The sequence below is a fragment of the Erinaceus europaeus genome, chromosome 7 (assembly GCF_950295315.1).
Source record: "Erinaceus europaeus chromosome 7, mEriEur2.1, whole genome shotgun sequence".
Taxonomy (NCBI): domain Eukaryota; kingdom Metazoa; phylum Chordata; class Mammalia; order Eulipotyphla; family Erinaceidae; genus Erinaceus; species Erinaceus europaeus.
In genome coordinates this window covers 45,331,465-45,354,385 of record NC_080168.1, presented here as the reverse complement: position 1 = coordinate 45,354,385, position 22,921 = coordinate 45,331,465, and the positions used below count along the sequence as shown (strand labels likewise).

Sequence of the window (22,921 nt, the reverse complement as noted above, 5' to 3'; positions counted from 1 at the left end):
TAAACACTTTAAATCCTGAACATCTGGCATTACTTCCATTCTGCCCCGCCTCATTTGCTCTGCTTTTTTTTTTTTTTTTTTTTTTTTTAATCTTTCAGCCTTTCCTCAAGCAGTTTCTTATGCTTGGAAGATTTGATTTTTCCATGACCCAGCTGAAGTCACTCAGTGAACTCCCTTTTGTCCTCTCCATGCCCCTTGCTAGTAGAAATTATCATGCTTCTTCTATATTTGTACTAATTCATTGTATATTCTCTACCTCCACTAATAACTGCTATAGTTGGTTTAGTGCGTGTGTGTGTGTGTGTGTGTGTGTGTGTGTGTGTGCCTGCTATCTCTTTGACTGGGGTCTTTATGAGCTGGTGTATTTATTGTCTGTCACTCTTGCTTGCACGGATCCTAGCTTGTATGGGTGGGTAAAGACATGGTTGTTCTCTTGTTCTCTGTTTCACAGAAGGGCGCATTTGATAACTCAAATTTTTTGAATCACAACTATACTGAACAAGTTGCATAACCATCCTCTCAATGTTCAACATGTAGTTTGTACTAAATGAAATATTGGTGACATAAAGGCAACAATCTCTATGCCCCTTGGTTTCTGCTTTAGTAAAATGAGGATAAATGTCCGATTTCACAACCTGTATTTGGCCAAAGTCAAATAAGCGAGTCTGAAAATACTTCATGGTAGTAATCTTCTACTTGAAACATCTTTTCACGACATTGTGTTTTGGTATGTGAAGTTAATCAATCAGATCACAGCTCCAGAACCTCATATTTATAGCTTTCCTCTAGCTTGAGCACTTCTAGTTTTCCATTTTACAGGTTGGCCAATTTGTCCTATTTTACTTAGTTGACAATGGCTATATAAGAGATCAGCTTCTGGCACCAGAAAGAAGTAATGTTTCAGAAAGACATTGGGGCTTTGCATGCCTACTTACTTGATCTACCTCCTTTTACAAAGGAGGAGTTATGTGTTAATCAAGCACTCTACACAAAGTTAACATATGAATTAGCCCAAAGTTAACAGATGAATTAGTGACAGAGAAGGGACTTGAACCCAGGTCTCTGAATTTCTCTTTAGTGTTTTTACTTTTCATGGCACATCCATGTATCTGAGCTTCAATCAGTGATGATGAAAATGACCGAGGTGGTGATAAAAGTGTTAAATGTTAAATTTTTTTGATTTCTTGCTATATATGGGGTACTCCTCTGGCGATTATATGTCCACACTGATTCACCTTCAACAACCCCTGGAATGCAAATGTCATAAGGCTAGAACTGAGTTGTGCCCAATATATATATTTTATACTCTAGCACTTAGGACAGTGCCTCGTAAATTTTCACATGTGTGTTGATAGGACATGGACAACTTGAGGAGATTGACACAGGATACCATCTTATGAAAAACAAAACTGAGGCACTAATAAACTAGTAATTTTCCAAAGGCTTCACAGCTAGTGGATGACTGAAGCAAGTTTCAAACAGTCTCAAGTGCCTGCCTTCTAACCACTTCACTAAACTTCACTATACTGCGGACATGTAGAACGAAGTGTCCTATTTCTTTGCATTGTCTTCATTTTGAAGATTTGGAAGCCAAGGTTAAAATGCACTAGATAGTCCTAATCTGCACACACATTTTAACTGAAGGTAAACCAAATCTTCCCAGCCAGATACAATGGTAGCCTCCCTACCATCTCAAGAAAGAATTTGCAAAATTGTGAACTGCTTCTTCAGGTGGTTGTAAAACAAAAGAGTCACACACATCACTGCAGTATCTAAACAGAGACGCATCTTAAAATACCAGTTTCCTTTAGTCTTTTTAATTGCTTCCAGGGTTATCACTGGGGTTTGATGCCTGCACAATGAATTCACTGCTCCTGGTTATTCATTTTTCCCCTTTTCTTTTTCTTCTTTTTGATATAGAGACAGAGAAATTGGGCGGGTATGGGTGGGGAAGAAAGAGACATAAGCAGCACTGTAACACTGGTAAAGATTGGTAGGGACCTGTAGGTAGGGACCAAGGGCTAGAACCTAGGTCCCTGTGCATGGTGATCTGTTTGCTCTACTGGGTGAGTCACTGCCTAGCCTTTTCATTGCTTTTAAAAGTAAATGAGGGTCTGAGCTCACAGTTCCCCCTAACACTGCTAGAACTGACTTCTGGTCCAGTTCAACTATGTTCAGTCACATAACCGCCAGCTGTTTGTTTGGTTGAAAGGTACAGGGATGGCATCACAGTGGCAGAGGTCCTCTGCTTTGTGCCCTTTTTCAACCCCCTTCTTCCTAGGACACTGCATACAACAATGCCCGCCAGGTAAGAGTAAGCCACCTATAAATGACTTGTCTCATTTCAGATTTGCATGAACTCCATCTTAGTCACTGTGTGCCCAGCATCTGACACAGTGGCTGACCCAGGACAGGCATTCAGTAAGTACAGCTTGGTTGAACTGAACTATACCACTTCCTTCCTCTAGAATGAGGATTCACTTGCACCTGTAACTTTCAAAGACACCATCTTGCTCCAGCCTAAGGGAACTTGAAGCAAAAGTCCCAGATTCTTTCTTAGAGAGACAGCAGTAACCTTCATGGCACTACAGCAAAGACTCAGAGCTTAAAGTGATCAAGACTATATTTTCCCCTGTGGATTCTGCAGACATGACAGGGCACTTTGTCCTGAGCACAAGGCAATCAGAGGTACAGTGAGTGCTGCTGTGGTGTTCAGAGCCATGCTTTTTATTCCTTTAGGCAGGAAGTAAGGAAATCAGATCAGAAAGACCCTCTAGCCTTTGAGGCTTGCCCAGCTGGTGGCACTTTTGTCTCCTCTTCCACAGAGTGGGCAACAACAGTGAAGCCAATATTAGATTTGGGTTCAAGGTTTAGCTCTATTCACTTGCATATGGCTCTCTACCTCTCTGAGGGTAGCTTCTCATCTGCAAAATGGAGGCATGACAAGCATCTTCCAAATAAGGCTGGTGTGAAGACTAAAGATTATACATGTGATGGGTTTTACTCAGCACCTAGTAATAGAGTAGGCAGTCTAAAATCCTTTTTACAGGGTGTGCTGAAGATAACATACAGGGCCTCTTGCATGAGAGCCATGTACTCTAGTACTGAGGTACTTCTCTGGACAATCTCTAAAACTCTTTGGCAGGAGGAGATTTACTTATTGATTTATCCAGAGAGATGGGGCGGTGGGGAAGAGGGAGGAGGAAAGAGAGTCATGGATCAAACGTGGGACTTTGTCCACTAAGGGATGCATGCTGCCAGTGGAGATACCCCGCCCCCCCAACCTCTAAGATTCTGAACTGGGGAGAAGTAGGCTGGAGCTGCTGCAGTTTTCTGAATGATGTCACTCTGAGCCCTCATATCACTTAAGTGAGGATGCGGCAGCTTCTACACCCCCAATTCTCCCTTCATCAACATTTTTGAAAGCTGCTGGGGTGGGGTAGTGTACAGACTTACCCTTCCCACCTCCCTTTTCTCTTGAGAAAGGATGGTTGAGTAAAGTAAGGAAGCACCAAGTGGACCTTTTCTCAGGGTCCCTAGTCGAGACTGTGATATTCTCTAGGTAGCCCATAGTGATGGGTACTAGGAAAACAGCAGAGATGTACTGAGGGTCACATGTGGGCAGGCTTGTTCATGACATTGTGTGCTTCCCAGATGCACCAGAATCCCTTTTCTACAGCACTGTTGACACACACCCTCTTAAATCAATTAGTTCTCCCATCTGGGCCAATCCATTTAACAGGAACAATAAGAGGGAGGGGATCCAAGGCGGAAGGTCAGAGTAGGAATGACACTTAAATATTGACCAAGGTACTCTTTCATTTCCTTCTTTTAAAAACAAACAGAAAGAGACAATCCCCTTATGGAACATCTTACACTGGATGATCAGCTTCCGGTGTTCATCGCGGGAATCTTCCATGGTATAAAGTGTTTGCTTGGTGATACTGTTGAGGTCCACATTTCTCCAGTCTTCCAACATCTGGAATGTGATGTCCGCACTGTGGATCACTGTTCGAGAGGCCTGCAATCCAACCCAAACAATTCATTAGCTCATGAGTTGTTAGGTTAAAACCCTGTCACTTTATTTCCTTTTGGAACCTTTTTATTAAATTAGCTCATGGTAGTTTGCAAACTACCTTGCAACTCAGGAAACTCATTTTCAGGATATTAACAGATGAGCCATTACTCAGAAGACCTACCCATCCATCCACTGTTTTCTCTCATGGTTCTTGGCTTACATTTCTCTCTGTAAGAAATTATTCTGGGGCCAGGTGGTGGTGCACCTGGTTGAGAGCACATGTTACAATGAGCAAGGACCCAGGTTCGGGCCCTGGTCCCCACCTGCAGGGGGAAAGTTTTGCAAGTGGTAAGGCAGGGCTGCAGGTGTCTCTCTATAATATATCCAGTAAAAAAAAATTTTTTTAAAGAAATTATTCCAAGGTGGCCTAGGCCAAATGAAGCCTTGCTATTTTCAGTCTCTTTGGTCTTGACCTTGTGGAATGAAGCCCAGAGGTCTGATAGCCCTCTACTGTAAGTTTGCAGGACAGAACTCTGGGCTTAATAACTAGTGTCTGTTTCTATTGCCCAAGTGACAGGTCCTGATCTAGAAATGTCCCTGTTATCGCAGGGCCTTATCAGATTTATGTTTGTTTATTTTACCAGCACTGCTCAGTTCTGGTTTATGGTGGTGCTGGGGATTGAACCTGGGACATTTGGTGCCTCAGACTCGAGAGTCTTTTTGATTACCTTTATGCTATCTCCCCTGCCCATGGCCATATCAGAGTTAGCTCCAGACATTTTACAATGTATATGTCAGTAGACATATACATATATGCATTCTGAAGTAGTCTGTAGTATAGCCCTCTGGTTTTGTGGTTTGTGTATGTTTTTGCTTTCTACATAGCAAAACCAGCATGAGTAATTACTATGGAGGAAAATGGGAAACCATACCTTAGGATTCAGTAATTTGGTAAAGTATGTATCTTGTAGGTTTCTTAGTAAGTCCTCATTAACTAATCTTAAAATTCTAAGTTGGAATAATACTTGAAACAACAATGTTTGGAACCACCAACATAAAACAATCCTGATAAAAACAAAAAACAGGTGATGTAGTGAATATGTTAATGGACCCTCAAGCCTGAGTTCCTCAATTAGATCTCTAGCACTGCACATGCCAGAATGATACTCTGGTTCTGTCTCTCTCATAAATAAATACATAATCTTTATTTTTTTAAAAAGCAAAAACTTTTCCAGAATTACTTCCATTATTTGCATGTTTCAAAAGTATGTTTAGTAAAGACTTCAAACACAAATGGAGGAGCCAGGCAATGGTGCACTGGGTTAAGCGCACATAGTACAAATACAAATGGATGTTAAAAGTGTCCCAGTGCCAGGCTGGGAGCATGGATCGACCTGCCAATGCCCATGTTCAGTGGAGAAGCAATTACAGAAGCCAGAACTTCCACCTTCTGCATCCCATAATGATCCTGGGTCCATACTTCCAGAGGAATAAAGAATAGGAAAGCTTTCATGGGATATGGAGTTTTGATGGTAGGAATTGTGTGGAATTGTACCCCTCTTATCCTGTATTACTGATATTTATTTTATGAATAAATTTTTTAAAAAGTGTCCTAATGCTTGTGATTTTCCAGGCAAAAGTAAACATCAACCTCTTTAACACCCAGACTGTCTGAGCACACGTAAAATGTGACTTCCATATTTGTAGAACTCTTTGAGGTCTAGAATACATTAATATATGCAGTGGGTCAGTCTAATAATAATGACACAGCTAACTGTAAACGTTAGAGTTACTGAAATCAAATTCAAATTTTGATCTTGCTGTTGGCCAGCTGGTTGATTGAGGGCAAGCAAACAGATTAACTGCATTCCTGATCTATCAAATTTTGGTTGTTTACTACCTTTTTATTATTATTATTTAGTAGGACAAAGTAAGAAAAGAGATAGAAAGGAGGGGCTAGAGAAGAGGGAGAAAGAAAGAGAAACACTTGTAACACTGCCTCACAATTTATGAAGCTTCCCCTCCCTCTGCAGGAGGGGATTGGACCAGGGGCTCAAACCTGGACCCTTGTGTATGGTAACATATGCACTCAACTGAGTGTACCACTGCCCATCCCTCAATATCTATTCTTAAGGAAGACTACTAATGCAGGTTTCTTGAAGTAGTGTTTGAAAAATACGTAGTACAAGGAGTATGAGTTCAACAAGGCAGCCACCGTCACTCAGACTGGGGCTCTACAGTTATTGTATCTGGCATCTCAGAGCTTTTGCACATGCTTTGACCTGCCAATCTTGCCATGCTGTGTGCTCCAGCTTAACCACCACACTCACTAAAGTCCTTCTCTAACCAGTCTAAATGGGACCTACATGTTCCGCTATTCTTGATCACCATGTTGATTTCCTCACACACTTAAAATTGTTTAAGGGTTATTTTTTTCTTTTGCTATATATAAGCAAGGACCACTAACATGCCTGGTACACAGCAGGCACTCAAAGGATTCTGTGGTATGAATAGCTGAGCAATCAAGTTGTTTGCTTAGTGTATCCAAATGGAATCTCGGATGTTGTCCAGCATAACTTGCCTCGTGTGTGTCTAGGAAAGCTTGTTGGGATATCAGCAAAGATGCTCTATAATGCTTCTGTCTCAGCACTAATCCATTCCTCTGGCTGACCTAAGAATGTGTCTGAAGGCTGGCAATCCAGGGAAGAAGGAAAAGAGGTATTTGCTCAAAAAATTATATACTGTCAGTGTGGGGAGTAGAAAGTGAGAGATAGACCATGTGTGTGCATGAATGATGGTAGATATGGATGTAGATGTTTTTACCTACTTATACATTAAACTGTCTGAGCTTCAGAGGGAGGTAACAAAACCATATCTAGATCTTCATTTGACTCAAGATTGGCTCTTCCAAGATGGAGAATATAAAGCTAAAACAGTTATGTGCAGCATACATACAACATTTCAGGTAATGATGAGCCAGATATATGATGGTGGTCCCTATATGTAGCTTTGGTATGAGGTAGGCTATACCATCTAGGTTTGTATAAATATACTCGATGACATTCACACAGTTTCAAAATGGCCTAACGATGCATTTCTCAGGAAGTATTAAGTGACATGTGAGTGTAGTGAAAGCTATTAATACCCACAAAATTGTACCTTTGGCTATATGGCATTGTTTCTTTGTTTTGCCAGTATTCATAGTCTCCTTTAAATCACATTCACCCAGGGAGTCAGGCTGTAGTACAGCGGGCTAAGCGCAGGTGGCGCAAAGCATGAAGACCGGCATAAGGATCCCGGTTCGAACCCCGGCTCCCCACCTGCAGGGGAGTCGCTTCACAGGCGGTGAAGCAGGTCTGCAGGTGTCTGTCTTTCTCTCCTCCTCTCTGTCTTCCCCTCCCTCTCTCCATTTCTCTGTCCTATCCAACAACAACAACAACAATAATAACTATAACAATAAAACAACAAGGGCAACAAAAGGGAAAAAATAAATAAAATAAATATTAAAAAAAAGTTTTAAAAAAAAATCACATTCACCCATCTTTCTCTGCTGTGTCCCCAGAACAACACCCAGGTGTGGTTTTGGTACTAGCCTGCATGAATGTGAAAGGGGTTCTCCCTCTGGTCTTCAAATTTCACCCTGTATAATTTTTTTCCTAGCCAGGATCAGAAAAGGGAAGTCTGTGTAGGTATAGTTTTATAGCTTCTTCCCCTGATCTGGAGCTTTCCTTTAGTCCACTCTAACTAGATACCCACCTCTCCCAAATTGACCTTAAATAACCAGCCCAAAGCCAACAGTATGTTAGGGAAAGGTTGCAAACACATGAGGAGGGCAGGCAGGTGACATATACAGTGGAAAGGGTCAAGGATATCAGAAAGTGATACGGAGCACAGTGGCAGCTGGAGGGAAGTTCCACCTATCTAGTGTAAACCTTTCCTTGTTGTGGGAAGAGGAAGTGCTGGGGCAAATTGGATGTGTAGATTTCATTTCCCAAGTTTTAACTGTTAGTTGAAAATATTTATGGGGCTGGGTGATGGCGCATCTGGTTGAGCACACGTAACAGTGCATAAGGACCCAGGTTAGAGCCTCCTAGTCCTCACCTGCAGGGGGAAAGCTTTGTGAGTGATGAAAAAAAGCCTTTGTGAGGGCTGCAGGTGTCTGTCTACCTCTGTCTCCTGCTTCCCTCTCTATTTCTGGCTATCCCTATCCAATAAGTAAAGATAACTTAAAAAAAAGAAAATATTTTCCAAATAGCCTCAGATCAAATAAAAATAAAATCTCTCACATCAAAGTGCCAGCTTTGACCTGTGACTGCTAGGTAGCCCTCACTGCATTAAAAGCATTGAAATGTTAGTGAATGTTAGTGGTCTGCCTTAATAGGTTTATATTTACTTCCCTGCTGTACAAAATGAATAAAACAGTGATGGTTTGTGTCATCAAATCATTACTATAGAGCTGTAGTGGGGTCTTCCCCTTTTACTGTGTATATGTTATGCTTGAATTATCTTCATAGCAAGCATATGCCACTGTTACACTAAAAAGGAGGGTATGAAAAAATAAGCAAAAATGGGTAAGCAATATATCAAAGAGTAACTCTTTTGGATGACAGAAACACAAAAGATGCATAATGGTTATGCAAAAGCCTTTCAAGCCTGAGGCTCTGAGGTCCCAGGTTCAATCCCCAGCCCCACCATAAGCCAGAACTGAGCAGTGTTCTGGTGTCTCTGTCTCTGTCTCTCTCTCTGTATCTTTCCCTCTTTGTCTACTCTTTCTCATTACAATAAACGAAATAAAATATTAAAAATAAATTAATTAAAAAAAAAGAAACACAAAAGATAAATGATCCTCTCTCTTGTATTATTATTTATCTCGGTGTTTTCTAACTAAGGAGCAGGAGCAGTTTTGTACCCCTAGACACATTCCTGATAGTCACAATACGGGTGGTATTGGGGGTGGGTGGCACTACTGGCATCTTGTGGGATATAAGCCATGGGGGCTATGAAACATGTACAATTCCACTAACCAAATCCCATAGCAAAGTATTATCCAATCCCAACAGTCAACTGAGGCTGAGAAATCCCAATTTACTTGAGCAGAACAAAGCAATGTGGACCCAGTACATATCAGAAAGGTCAAGAGGCACCCGAAGCCCAAAACTAATTTGCATATTAGTTGAAATTATTTAGAGATTTGTTTGTTAAATTTTTACTCCTCCTTATCTGTGGATATTGATGATATCCACTAAGAACTTATTGTTAAAAGGCCACCCCCCAGACATATACTCAGTACTTCAGAGAGCCATATTTGTGGCTTCATCCCACCTTTATAAAGATTTACAGTAGTTAGAACACACAACACAGGACAGCTACCTGGCAAAGATGGTTTAGGGATGTCTGTCGTCTCAGAATTTGGGAAAACCTTCTAGACACTGCAAGAAGAAAAGAGTTAATTTGAAATATTTGCATGCTTTAGGTCCAATTTTTAACTTTCTGGGGAGCAGACGTCATCAAGTAGCTTCCTTGTTTGAATGTCTGTTTAATACCATCTTCTGCACATACTGGCAAAACTCTGCATTTGATTCTTTGTTCACCAATTCAGACTTGGACAGCTACTCCCTCATGATGATATCTGGGGTGCATATTTCAAAGTCATGCACACACACCAAACTGGCAGGTGTGAGAACTTGTGGCGCCAATCAACCGTAAGTAAGAGCAATTATTTACTTGTCTTTCATTTCACTAATTGCAACCTCAATCACTTCTCCCCATAAATAATTGCAGGAATCAAGTGAAAGCTTTGAAGAAGGCCCTTTAAAAAGTAAATAGGAAACCTTGGTTGAGCCTTGGCATTGTGTGAAGCTAGAGATTATGCCTAGGATAGAACCCTGGGTGTGACTTTGCATCTATAATCTGTCATTTTTTTTGTGACATAGTCCTCATGATTTATTTACATTCTTTGATCATCCTGTCCCCTATGCAGAAATAACAGGCAGTTAATGTGAAGTGGGATGATCTTCTATCTGTGGACTTCCAAAACAGACAAGGCATGTGCCAAACCAGAGTTTTTATTCATACAGAGGTCCTTGGAGTGGATTGTGACTCCTTGGTCACTTCCAAGGCTCCCCATACAGGTGCAAAGTCCAACAAACCTCCTCCAGACTGTTGACTTTTTGACAGGTTTATTTTGTCAGCATGATTAAAATGGGGCACAGGATATTCTTCTCACTAATTTCTGAACTGGTCAAGAAACAAAAATTTCCCTGGAATTATTCTAATTTGACTCAGAGCCAGCAGCATTTGAAAAAAAAAAAAAGGACATGGGGTGGAAAAAAAAAGGGGGGGAAGGAACCTGGGGGACAGATGAACTTCTAATTTTCCAGGCTGATCAATCGTTAATCCCTCTCCTTAATTACTTTTTCTTTAACTTTGTGATGTGGAATTTAGTGCAAGTGGAAAGAAAAGAACTGAGAGCCGTGAAATAAAGCAGGCTTTATCAATAGGTGATGGGCACTGCAGGTGGCCTCAAAGCACATCTCAAAGGGCTCCCTTTGCCTGTGGTGAGAGGGTAATTTGATCTCCATTTTTTTTCTCTCTCTCCTTGGCACTTACTTTGGGTAAGAATAGCAAGCGGTGTTCAAATAGGGACTGGAGAAACATATCTTAAAATATGGTTTTGCCTCCAATTGCTTCATCTTTGTTGAACAGCAGAAGAGTCATCACACAAGAGCAGACACATCGAGACAGAAATAGGACACAACCAAAGCTGGGGAATGACTGGTGAGGCTCAGAACAGGACAGTCACAGTTCCAATCCCCTTATGGGGAATATTAATTTAACTTACTAATTAGACAGAAAATTAAATACAGGAAGCCCTGTCTCCTGCTATTATCAAGCAGGAACTCCTGGGAAATCTCAGAATTTGGGGTCAGGCTGGAGTCTGACTCTCAGCCCCTGATTACTAGCTGTGTGACTCTGGAGAAGTTTCTTTCCCTCTCAGAGCTTCACCTATATAACAGGGATATTGCTTCCTTCACACAGAAGTGGTGTGAGGATGAAATGAGACTAGGAACATTGTGATGATGAGGAGAAGTGTTGGTATCAACAGACAGACCTAGGAGCAAATCTTGCCTCTGCTACTTCCTAAGCCTGTTTCATTTGCTATAGAGGGAGATATGTCAGTTGTAATTCAATTTTATTTTGTAGGGGTTAAATAAGTTAACATATGTAAAGCACTTAATATAATGCCCTATGCTTTGAAGGCACATTATAAATGTTATCTATTATTATTAAAAGTGTATGCAACATGTATGGCACTAAGATGTTCTCTCTCTTCTCTAACACTCAATACTTACATTCAAATTTGATGTTTCGCAGATTTTCTGGGAGGTCATGGAGAGCCACTTTAAGCCACTCATCTAACTGCTTGGCAAACTTTCGGATCACCTGAGTTAAGCTAGAAAGAGAAAAGATATGCTTTAAGTGTTTTTTTTTTGTTGTTTGTTTGTTTTGTTTTGTTTTGTTTGCCTCCAGGGTTATTGCAGAGGCTCAGTGTCTGCACTATGAATCCACTGCTCCTGGAGGTCATTTTTTCCCCTTTTGCTGCAATTGTTGTTGTTGCTGTTATTGTTGTTGTTATTATTGTTGTTGTTATTGCCACTGTTGTTGTTGAATAGGACAGAGAAATCGAGAGGGGGGGAAGACAGAGAGGGGAGAGAAAGATAGACACCTGCAGACCTGCTTTACCACTCGTGAAGTGACTCCCTTGCAGGTGGGGAGACTGGAGCTCGAACTGGGATCCTTACACCGGTCCTAGTGTTTCACGCCATTTGCGCTTAACCCACTGCATATTCTGTGTCCTATCCAGTACCCACAACAGGCCCAGAAAGGTGGGGAGTTATTCCCTCTAATCATGTACTGGCTACAACTCACAGCTACCATTCATAGCAGCAACCTCAAGAGAGGGCTAGCGGCCCAAGTCCTGTGGGGAGCTGGTGGGTTAGAAAAAGGCATGAACAAAATATGTTCAGGTGCCCACACTGGTGAATGATGGAGAGAGAGGATGTACACGTAGGAGGAAAACTCCTCCTGTGAGCAAAACGCTATCCTTTGTGGTTGTGAAGAGCCTTGTGTGAGGATTTGTGAAGACAGCAGTCAGTGCGCCTAAGATAAGAGTCATTTTGCAGCTGGCCTTTTCTTCTCACACTGTTCAGTCTTGTTTAAACCCTGTAACAGGGCAGGAACTCTGTTTATAACATATCACCATATCTGCCCACCCAGCCTGGGCTCCACTTTTAAACTGATAAACAATCCTGGCATGGATCTTGAGGCCATATCTGATTTAGGGAGTCACACCTCAGGGCCTCTACCCACGGCATCCTTTCACCAACTGCAAGTAGCTCACCTCTCAAAGCCTCCTTCACTACCGGATCCCAACCCACATGCTACTTCCACAGGCTGAGCCCTTGCTTCTTCCTCTGAAAGAGTTCTATAGTTGTGGGAGTTTGTAGTTATACCCTAACTTATGTGATCACCTGATTAATGTTTGACTAGTAAGTACTTTCCCCCTAGACTGTTGGTTCCATGTAAAAGGACAGGGACTATATCCATTTTACTTGTCACAGTATCCTTAGTACCAAGCACAACATCAGACACCTAATCAACACATAAAAAAAAAAAAAAAAGATCAGTTAAGCAGACTGGTTACATAGCACAGTGGCTATGCAGAAAGCCTGATGCACCAAAAGTTCCAGGCTTGAACTACAGTACCTCCAGAAGCCAGAGGTCAACATTACTTTGGAAAGAAAATATCTATTAAATGAAATGAATGAATGGCCCCCACTCCCCAGATGGACGGAACTCAGATCTCTTCCCCATAAAACTATAATCTAGCCAGACTGTTCCACCTCAGCTCTCTCTCTCTCTCTCCAGCCCCTCCTCCCCCCCCCCAATTTCCAGGACACTAACTTCCTTTCTGTTTCTCCTGCCCCTTGCCCACCTCATAAGACCTTTGCACTCACTGTTTCCTCTGCCTGGTCAGCTCCTGCCTGGGACACAGAGCAGTATGATGCCACTTTAGGAACTGTAAATTTGCTCAAGTGCTCACTGCAATGTTTGAAACTGCCAGTCTTTCCACTTTCTCAGCAACTCACCCCATCTCTTACCCTCCATGCTGCCAGCAAAGTGCATCCTTTACCATGCACATGGAACCAGCCTAGATTCCCTGCATCACATGGGAGCACACGTGCTATGTTGTTTCTCCTCTCTGTCTCTTTTAAATATTTTTTTAACCTGTTAGGAGTGAAAAAAATTGCTATGGCTCATGTGATGAAATGACCTTGGGAGGGCAAGGTCAGAGCAAGGAGATGTTAGGGGATAACTGCAATAACCCAGGGCGCAGCCTGAATGAGTGTGCTGACAGTGCAGATGGGGTAGAAAGACTAGATTTATATATTTTGAAGACAGGACAAACAGGATTTTCTAGTCAATGGATACAAGTGTACGAGGAAAGTATAGTCATTCCTGAAAGAAAAGAGCCACAAGGATGGACCTCTTGTGCCAAACAGGGCCTGAAACACAGCAGGTACTAAATACATGTCAGATCAGTACTGAATGAGCCCAAACACTGCCTGTGCAAGGAACTAAAGTTCAAAAATGGTATCAGTTACTGGATCCAACTTCTAAGTGTGAACACTTCTCAGGATATTGCATTGCACTTAGCAGGTCAAAACTTTGTTGCTAGGATGGACAGTGGTTCAGAGGTAGAGAGCCAAATTTGCATGCAGAGGGCCCAGGTTTGATCACCAGCACTGAAGTGACGTGATGTTATGCTCTCTCTCTCCTCTCTCTCTCTCTCTCTCTCTCTCTCTCTCCTGTTCTCGTCAATAAACAAATCTTAACATTTTTTTTCTTTTTTTTAATTAGGTATGTGCCAGGAGTGACTGTCTTAAGGCCACTGAACTTCCAGGGAAGATGGACCTACTGTTCTCCACCTGACACATTGCCCATGAGGCATGACTGGAAGCCAAAATAGCTTGGTGCTGATAGGTGTGTGTGTGTGTGTGTGTGTGTGTGTGTTGTCCTTTGTCTCAGAGTAGAAAGCAAGCAGCAGTACTACTGCTGGAGCCATTCATTTGGTGCAGTTGTTTGATTTTATTATGCTGAAGAAAAGCAAGGAGGGATTCAGCCCTGGAAAATATTTTATTTTGGGAATTGGGGCTGCTAGACCATTTTGAGTAAACTGCTCAGCTCTGGTGAGTGAGTGAGTGAGTGAGTGAGCGAGCTAGTGAGTGAGTGAGCGAGTGAGCTAGTGAGAGCTGAGTTGCTATCCTCCCCTCACCTTGATCTATCATTGGCCTCCTTGCCAGCGCCACCTGCCTGCAGGAGCAGGTGATGCTGATCCACACTGGCTTATGCAGTTGTCTTTCTCTGTGGGCCTCCACCCTACTCTCACCCTCGCTTCCTTCCTCAGCTCTGCCTTTGCTGGTTCACTCCCCATGCTGACTCTCCCAGTGTCCACCCTGCATTTCTGGGTCTCTACCTTCCCCTCCCTTTTGGGCAGCTTGGACACTGGCACATTTCAAGCTCCAGCTTTGGCACCTTCTCTTGCTTCTTGATTCCGCACCAGTAACTCCCTGAATGACACTCCTCCCCTGCAACAGCAATGCTGGTACAGGGACAACAGCAGTAAAAGAGCCAAGCACTGAATACTTCACAGGGATTTTTGGACTCAGTCCTCACATTAACTCCAAGAAGTAGGCACTGATGTTAGTTCTAGCAGAGAGGTGAGTAATCAAAGCTCAGGGAATGTGTTTCATTTGTCCAGGAAGATGCAGCAAGTCAGTGGAAGAATCCAGAGTTAAGCCCAGATCTGTCTGGCTGCAAAGCCTGGGTTCACAACTGCTTGGATGATGAAAAGGACCACACAGAGCAGCTTTCAATGCCTTGGAACTCCTTTTCTCCAGACTTGGACATTCTCCTGCCTTTTGGCTGAGGACACAACTAATGCATTAATATCTCAGGCTCAGCCCTCAACCTTCTCAGTCTTATCTTGCCTGCCTACCCACAAAGTTTCTTCCTTCGGATAGAGCAATCATTCATATATATAGTGATGCTGGAAATCAAACACAGGGTCTCACATATGCACTCTTCCACTAAATCTTTCCTTGGTCCAAGCTTATTTATTTTTTTATTTTTATTTATTTATTTTTAAAAATATTTATTTTATTTATTTATTCCCTTTTGTTGCCCTTGTTGTTTTATTGTTGTAGTTATTATTGTTGTTGTCGTTGTTGGATAGGACAGAGAGAAATGGAGAGAGGAGGGGAAGACAGAGAGGAGGAGAGAAAGATAGACACCTGCAGACCTGCTTCACCACCTGTGAAGCTACTCCCCTGCAGGTGGGGAGCCGGGGTTCGAACCGGGATCCTTATGCCGGTCCTTGTGCTTTGAGCCACCTGCGCTTAACCCGCTGCGCTACAGCCTGACTCCCTATTTGTTTATTTTTAATTGCCACCAGGTTTATCACTGGGAACCAGAGGCTTGGACTCAGGCCCTTACACATGGTAATGTGTGCTCTCTACCAGATGCACCACCCTCACCACCTAAGCTTTCATGTTTTCATTTATGAGACAGTAAGATAGAGGAACACAGGGAGAGAAATTTTTAATGAGTGACATAGGAACTCAGGAAGAGCAAGAATGCAAAGCACTGCTCCACCATCCATGGAATTACTTCTCTTATCTTTAGCATTCTCATGTGGAACTATTGAATTCAGGGCCTCACACATGCAAAGCAAGTGCTGTAACACTGATCCATGTCCTTGGCCCATAGATCAGGCATTATTAACATGCCAAGATCACGCAAGTGTTGACTTAAGAGGTGGAAACTCCTTGGGCTGGGAAGATAGCAAAATGGCTATGCAAATAGATTTCATGTCTGATACTCCAAAATTCCAGGTTTAATCCCTAGAGATACCATAAACCAGAGCTATAAAAATAAAAGGAAAAGTATTTTTTAATCTCAAAGCTTGAGAATCATCTGTCTTTCTTAGAGTATTCATATAGTATTCATAGCTAGCTTTATAATGCTGCCCCTTTTTCATCTGTATTTCAATGTGCTTTGCTGAATGAGTAAGTAAAGGCTGGGTCTGTCTATCGGGTTGGACACTGGGCCTCCATTGGACCTGTCAGGAAAGAGAGTGAGAACTTCTAGAGTCCACTTTTATTTTCAAACAAAGCAAATTTGTCTTTCTGGTTTAATAGAAAAGACACTCTCTGTCATTCAAAGATCACTTTGGCAATTAATTAACTGTGTAATTTTAAAATCTCCTCTGTGACACCATAAGGTCAGTGAGGGCAGGGAAAATGTTTACCTTCTTTCAGGCTGTATTCTAGGACCTAGCACAGTGCCAGTAAACACTGTAGTAATCAATGAGCATTGGCTTGCTGAATGAACAGATATTTGAGTTCTAATTGTTTCATTTATTGGCAGGTAAAGATGGTCAAGTTATTCACATTCTTAAACAGCAATTTTCACACCTGTAACACACCGACTTTAGAGAAGGCAGGGCTTAGCATTTCCTTTATACCCCACAAACTTCTTTACAATAAACTAGGCATATGAGTAGCACCTGTAAGCACCATATGAAGTATGCAGGGGGCTAGGAGACCTGACAACCCACTGTGCTCAAAGCTCTGAGCTCAAGCCTCAGCACCACATGAACACCATGGGAAACACCAGTTATAGTTTTGTGGATGGTAGAGCAAGGCTACGTCTGTCTGTCTCCTCTTTCCCATTTTCTATTAAAAATAAGACTGAAAAAATTGGGCTGGAAGCAGTGGTATGCATGTGTGAAGCACTGGCAGTGAAGAAGAAGAGGAAGAGGAAGAGGAAGAGGAAGAGGAAGAGGAGGAGAGTATGTGAAGTTCTCATATAGGTAGGTTATGTCCTTTATATATTTACCACTCCCTCAGAAGGTAATTTATTAGTACCAGATGAAAGTAAATATTTAGTCATAATCTAGCTACCTTGTTCACCTTTTCAGTGCACAAAAATTGAACTCAAAGCCAAATTATCACTTTTCAATTATATGTATATTTAAACTATATGTACCTATATGTATATTTAAACTACATGTACCATTCCTAAATAGATGAATTCAATCAATGTGGAATACTTGAAAAATGCATCCAAGTATGAGATTAGAATCTGATCACACAGTAACTTGCATTCATCTATTTAGGAATAGTTCTGTTTCACATATAAAATGGAAAATTGGAGTATGACTCCCATCACAGCAAGAAAAAGTCAAACAATCAACAGAATCTTAATTTGGTAACCCACTAGAAAGCAGATGTCACATCCACATATCCTGAACTTTGGGGGGAAGAGAGGCACCGCCAGAGAGAGGACTTGAGAAGAGGATCATTTATGTGAGGAGAAAAGAGTGACATCCCTCCAACTAGGTCAAAATAATTCAGCTGAAATTGTCTAACAAATTGCTGGAGATCGAGTGTGAACCAACCTAAGAGTAGAGAACTCTGGGAGGCAGGTGCAAGGAAGTTTCCATCTATTCACAAGTTTATCTCTATACACCTCACTGGATAGTCATAAGACAAGAATGGGGGTGTGATAGGATGAGAGAGAAAGTCTATCTCAGATATACTAAAAATGACACATCATCAAAAAAGGAAATTAAAGAGGACTTAAATAGCAACAGATGAATACTACAATAAATTAGTAACAAATTAAGCAATTGGAAGACTCATTGTTAAGATGTCAATTATTTCAAGATCTATCCATCAATTTAATGAACCTTTACAGATTCCCCAAAGTCAATATGCAAAAGGAAAAGGGGGGATGATGTCACACTGGATGAAGCGCACACAGTATAAAATGTAAGGGCCTGCACAAGGATACCTGTCTCTCTCTCCTCCTCTCTTTCCTCCCCTCCTCTCTCAATTTCTCTCTGTCCTGTCCAAAAAATAGCCACAGGAACAGTGGATTCCTAGTGTCGGCAGCAAGCCCCAGCAATAGCCCTGGAGGCAAAAAAAAAAAAAAAAAAGGAAAATATAGACAAGAAGAATGAAGGCAAGACTCACATAGCTGACTTTAAGACTGACAAAAGCTCTAACAATTAAGACTATGTGCTATCAGTGAGAGGAGGACTACAGAGGGATGGAACAGAACTGAGTCTCTAGAAAAGATTATGCACAAAGTTTTAGAGTAATTCAATAGAGAAAGGTTACTGTTGTTTACAGGTGCTGAAATAACTGTACATTTATCTGCAAAAAAGCATACATGAATCTTATCCCACAATTTATATCATAAAAATCTGTAAAAAGGAAAAAGTCTAAGAAAAATGTAAAATATTAAAAAATAAATCTCAAAGTCTCAAGGACAGCATTTAGGAGAAAAATATTTGTGACTTTTTTTTTTTGGTAAGTTATTAGATAATGATACCAAAAGTGAAGTCCAAAATCAAAATTTAAAGCTTGATTTTAATTTTTTTTTTTTGCCTCCAGTGTTATCGCTGGGGCTTGTGCCAGCACTATGAATCCACTACTCCTGGAGACCATTTTTTTTCTTTTTTTTGGGGGGGGTAGGATAGAAAATGAGAGTGGGAGAGGGAGATAGATATAAAGAGGGAGAGAGGAAGATAGACACCTGCAAACGTGCTTCACCACTTGTGAAGTGACACCCCTGCGAATGGGGAGCCTGGGGATCAAACTAGGATCTTTGTTCGGGTCCTTGTGTTTCGTACTATGTGTGCTTAAGCCAGTGTGCCACCGTCCAGCTTCCTAACATCAAAGCTTTATCGATACAAAATAGTTCTGTTCTTCTAATGACAGTTTTTACAAAATGAAAAACCAAACCTAAGATTGAAAATACTTTTAAAACATGTCTGTTAAAGAACTTGTATCCAGAATACATAAAGATATCTTAAAACTCAATAAGATGACAAACCAACAAAAAAGTAAGCAGTGACCCAGGTTCAAGCCTGGCCCCACTGCACTGGGGGAAGGTGCTGAGGTATCTTTTTCCTTTCTCCATTTCTCTCTTTCTATCTGAAGTCTGCTAGAAACAGTGAAGCCCCAGAGACAACAGCAAAAAAGTGAAGAGTCCTATCCCACTAAAGAAAGCTAGAACAGTTGGGGGTATGGATTGACCTGCCAACCAACACCCGTATCTAGTGGAGAAACTGTTACAGAAGCCAGACTTTCCACCTCCTGCACCACATAAAGATCTTTGGTCCAGGGTTTCAGACAGTAACACACACAATACAAAGCACAAGGACCTGAACAAGGATCCTGGTTGAGCCCCCAGTTCCCCACCTGCAGGTCGCTTCACAAGAGGTGAAGCAGGTCTGCAGGTGTCTGTTTCTCTCCCTATCTTGCCCTCCTCTCTCAAGTTCTCTGTCCTACCCAATAAAAATAAATAAATAAAAAGAAAAAAATGGCCACCAGGAGCAGTGGATTCATAGGGTGGGCACCAAGCCCCAGCAATAACCCTGGAGGAAAAAAAAAAATCTTGGTCCATACTCATGGTGGGATAAAGAATAGGCAAGTTTCCAATGGAGGAGATGAGATACAGAACTCTGGTGGGGAATTGTATCCCTCTTATCCCACAATCTTGTCAATCATTATTAAATCACTAATAAAAAATATTTTAACAGATACTTCAGAAATACATGCAAATTGTACATAAGCACCTAAACTATGCTCAACATCGATAGTCATTTTAAAAATTAAAGTCACAATGGTAGGTCATTATACAACTTTCGGAATGACTAAAGAAAGAAAAATCCTGACAATAATGCCAAACATACACATATTCTATCACTCAGCAATCACAGTTCCAGACATTTATACAAATGTAATGAAAACTTATTTTAAAAAGCTGTGTGTTAAGTGTTGATACAGCCTGTCATAATAGCTCACTTGTGTAATGCGCTGCTTTGCTACTTGAAGGTTCAAGTTCAAACCTGAGCACCACCAAGTTGAAAGAAGCTTTGGTGCTGTGGTTTCTTTCTCTCTCTCTGCCTCTCTATCTCTCTGTATCTGAAAAGGTCAGCACAGACTGTGGTAAAGCCCCAGAGATGACAGAAATTAAAAAAAAAAAAAGTTGATAAAGACTATGCTGTAACACTCCTCCCAAATGGGAAACAACTCAGACCTTTTTCAGCCAGTGAACAGATTAACAAATTGTGGTAGAATCACACTATGGAAAACAACACCTCTGTCCTTAGAACACATACCTGTGTAATCTATGCTAAGAAAAAAAAAAACAGGTCTAATTCAAAAGGCTACAATCTTGTATATTGGGAGCTGGGTGGGTGGGAAGTAGCTCATCTGGCAGAAAAGATACTGTTCATGAGGCCCTGGGTACAAGCCCTACCATACATGGGATTACCATGGACAGTGCCCAGGATGCTTTGTGGTGGATAGAGCAATGCTCCCTCCTTCTTGCTCTCTACAATAAAGAACAGAACCCATGCTGTTGGGGGAAAGCTTCAAGAGTGGTAAAGCAGTGTTGCAGGTATCTGTCTGTCTGTCTGTCTCTTTCTATCACCCACTTCCCTCTTGATTTCTGGCTGTCTCTATCAAATAAATAAAGATAATAAAAATTGTTTTAAAAAAAGAATGGAGGAGGGAGTTGGGTGGTAGCGCAGCGGGTTAAGCACAGGTGGCACCAAGCACAAGAACCAGCTTAAGGATCCCAGTTCGAGCCCCCGGCTCCCCACCTGCAGAAAAGTCACTTCACAGGCAGTGAAGCAGGTCTGCAGGTGTCTATCTTTCTCTCTCCCTCTCTCCTATCTTCCCCTCCTCTCTCCATTTCTCTCTGCCCTGTCCAATAATGATGACATCATTAACAACTACAACAACAATGAAAAACAACAAGGGCAAGAAAAAGGGAAAATAAATAAATATAAAAAATTAAAAAAAAAAAAGAATGGAGGAATGAAGGGCAGAAAGGTAGCCCCCTCCCAATTGAGCACACACATTACTGTGCATAAGGACCTGGGTTCAAGTCCCTGGTCCCGACTTACACAGGGGAAGCTTTATGAGTGCTTAAGAATTGCTGAAGATATTTCTCTTTCTCTCTCCCTATTTCCCCTTCCCATCTCAATTTCTCTCTATTCTATCAATTAAAAAAAAAAAAGTAAAAATGGCTGTCAGGAGTGGTAGATTGACTGTGGAGGCACCTAGGTCCTATGATAACTCTGGTGGTAGTGGTGAAGGATGATGATGGTGGTGATGGTGATGATGATTATGGTGGCGATGGTGGTGGTGGCAGAGGAATCACTGGGGGAAGAAGTCACTCAGCAATGGTATTGTACAAAAAAAGATCTGGTATGTGCAAAAAGACCTGGATGCATTCCCATGCCCCACAAACACAAAATAAACACAATCTATAGAAATGTAAACAATAACATACAGTTAGTGGACAGAACTAAGAACAAAAGTATCTTTCATGTGAACAAATGTATTTTGGGCTTATCTAGTAAATAGGAGAGAAATTCAAGATTATAAAACTAATTATAATGGTCCTATATATGAGTTAGTTGTAAAAATTAAAATAAGATGGACAAGTGTATTTGGGAAAATTAAAACATAGTTCATGACTTTAATATTAGAACTGTTAAGATATGGACCAAATACACACACACACACACACACACAACACACACACACACACACACGTTGAATAGTTATTTGTGGAAAACTGAGAAATATTATACATGTACTAATTATTGTATTTTACAGTTGAATATAAACCATTAATCCCCCAATAAATAAAAAAATATATATGTACACACAAGTTTAAATGAAGACTGGCAAAGAGATAGCTTGCTTAGGAGGATGCTTACTTTGTCATTACTTCACACAGGTTCAAGCACAGCATGTACTATACTGGGTGAAGCTTTTGTTTGGTGGTAGTTCTCTCTCTCTCACTCTCACTTTCTCTGACTCTTATCTGAAATAGTTGGTAGAAAATGGTGAAGCTTCAATGATGACCCTGCTCCCCCAAAAATTTAAGTGAGACTTTGTAATGCTAAGATTTTGCAATTATGAAAAATACCATTGATTTTTTTTACAGTTGGAAATATCAAAGTACCAAATAACATAGCAACAGTACTCAAAAGCAAAAATTTAGGGAACAGATGAACTAGGTTAGCACACATGTAAGTATAAGCCTTAAACTGACTCACCTTTCTTGGTCCTTAACAATCCAAATGGACAAAGTATAAAACAAAACTAAGTAACAAAGTTACTGCAAATCTATCTTTGTCAAGGTATAGGCCTTGACAACAGAGGGTGTTCTATTTATTTATTTATTTATTTGTTTATTTATTTTCTCTTTTGTTGCCCTTGTTGTTTTTTTGTTATTGTTGTTATTAATGCCGTTGTTGTTGGATAGGACAGAGAGAAATGGAGAGAGGAGGAGAAGTCAGAGAGGAGGAGAAAAAGACACCTGCAGACCTTCTTCACCTCCTGTGAAGGGACTCCCCTACAGGTGTGGAGTTGGGGGCTCGAACCAGTATCCTTGTGCCGGTCCTTGCGCTTTACGCCATGTGTGCTTAACCCATTGCGCTACCGCCCGACTCCCTGAGGGTGTTCTTTTTAAGTGTCATAAGAGTGACTATATACTAGACAACAAAAATAGGCAATCTTCACAAAATATTTAATGAGTTAAATATATCAATGTTAATTCAAAAGTCAGTACCATATTTAATAGAAAAACACAAGATGCATTCTACTTAAAAACTGAGACTGGGGGTCGAGCAGTGGCACAGTGGGTTAAGCGCATGTGGTGCAATGCGCAAGGACCAGCGTAAAGATACCGGTTCGAGCCACCGGCTCCCCATCTGCAGGGGAGTCGCTTCACAGGTAGTGAATCAGG

The 22,921-nt window shown here is 41.3% G+C and overlaps 1 protein-coding gene across 4 annotated transcripts in view; it reads right to left on the bottom strand.

The window, feature by feature from the left end:
- Positions 1-22,921, bottom strand: part of RFX4 (regulatory factor X4) — a 195,749-nt gene that overhangs the window by 40,822 nt on the left and 132,006 nt on the right. For all 4 annotated transcript variants that reach the window (XM_007540035.2, XM_060194343.1, XM_060194344.1 and 1 more), the window contains 3 exons: positions 11,371-11,471; positions 9,389-9,447; positions 3,877-4,021 (listed from right to left, as the gene is read on the bottom strand). In XM_007540035.2, coding sequence (XP_007540097.1) covers positions 3,877-4,021; positions 9,389-9,447; positions 11,371-11,471 — 305 coding nt within the window. The remainder of the gene's footprint in view (positions 1-3,876; positions 4,022-9,388; positions 9,448-11,370; positions 11,472-22,921) is intronic.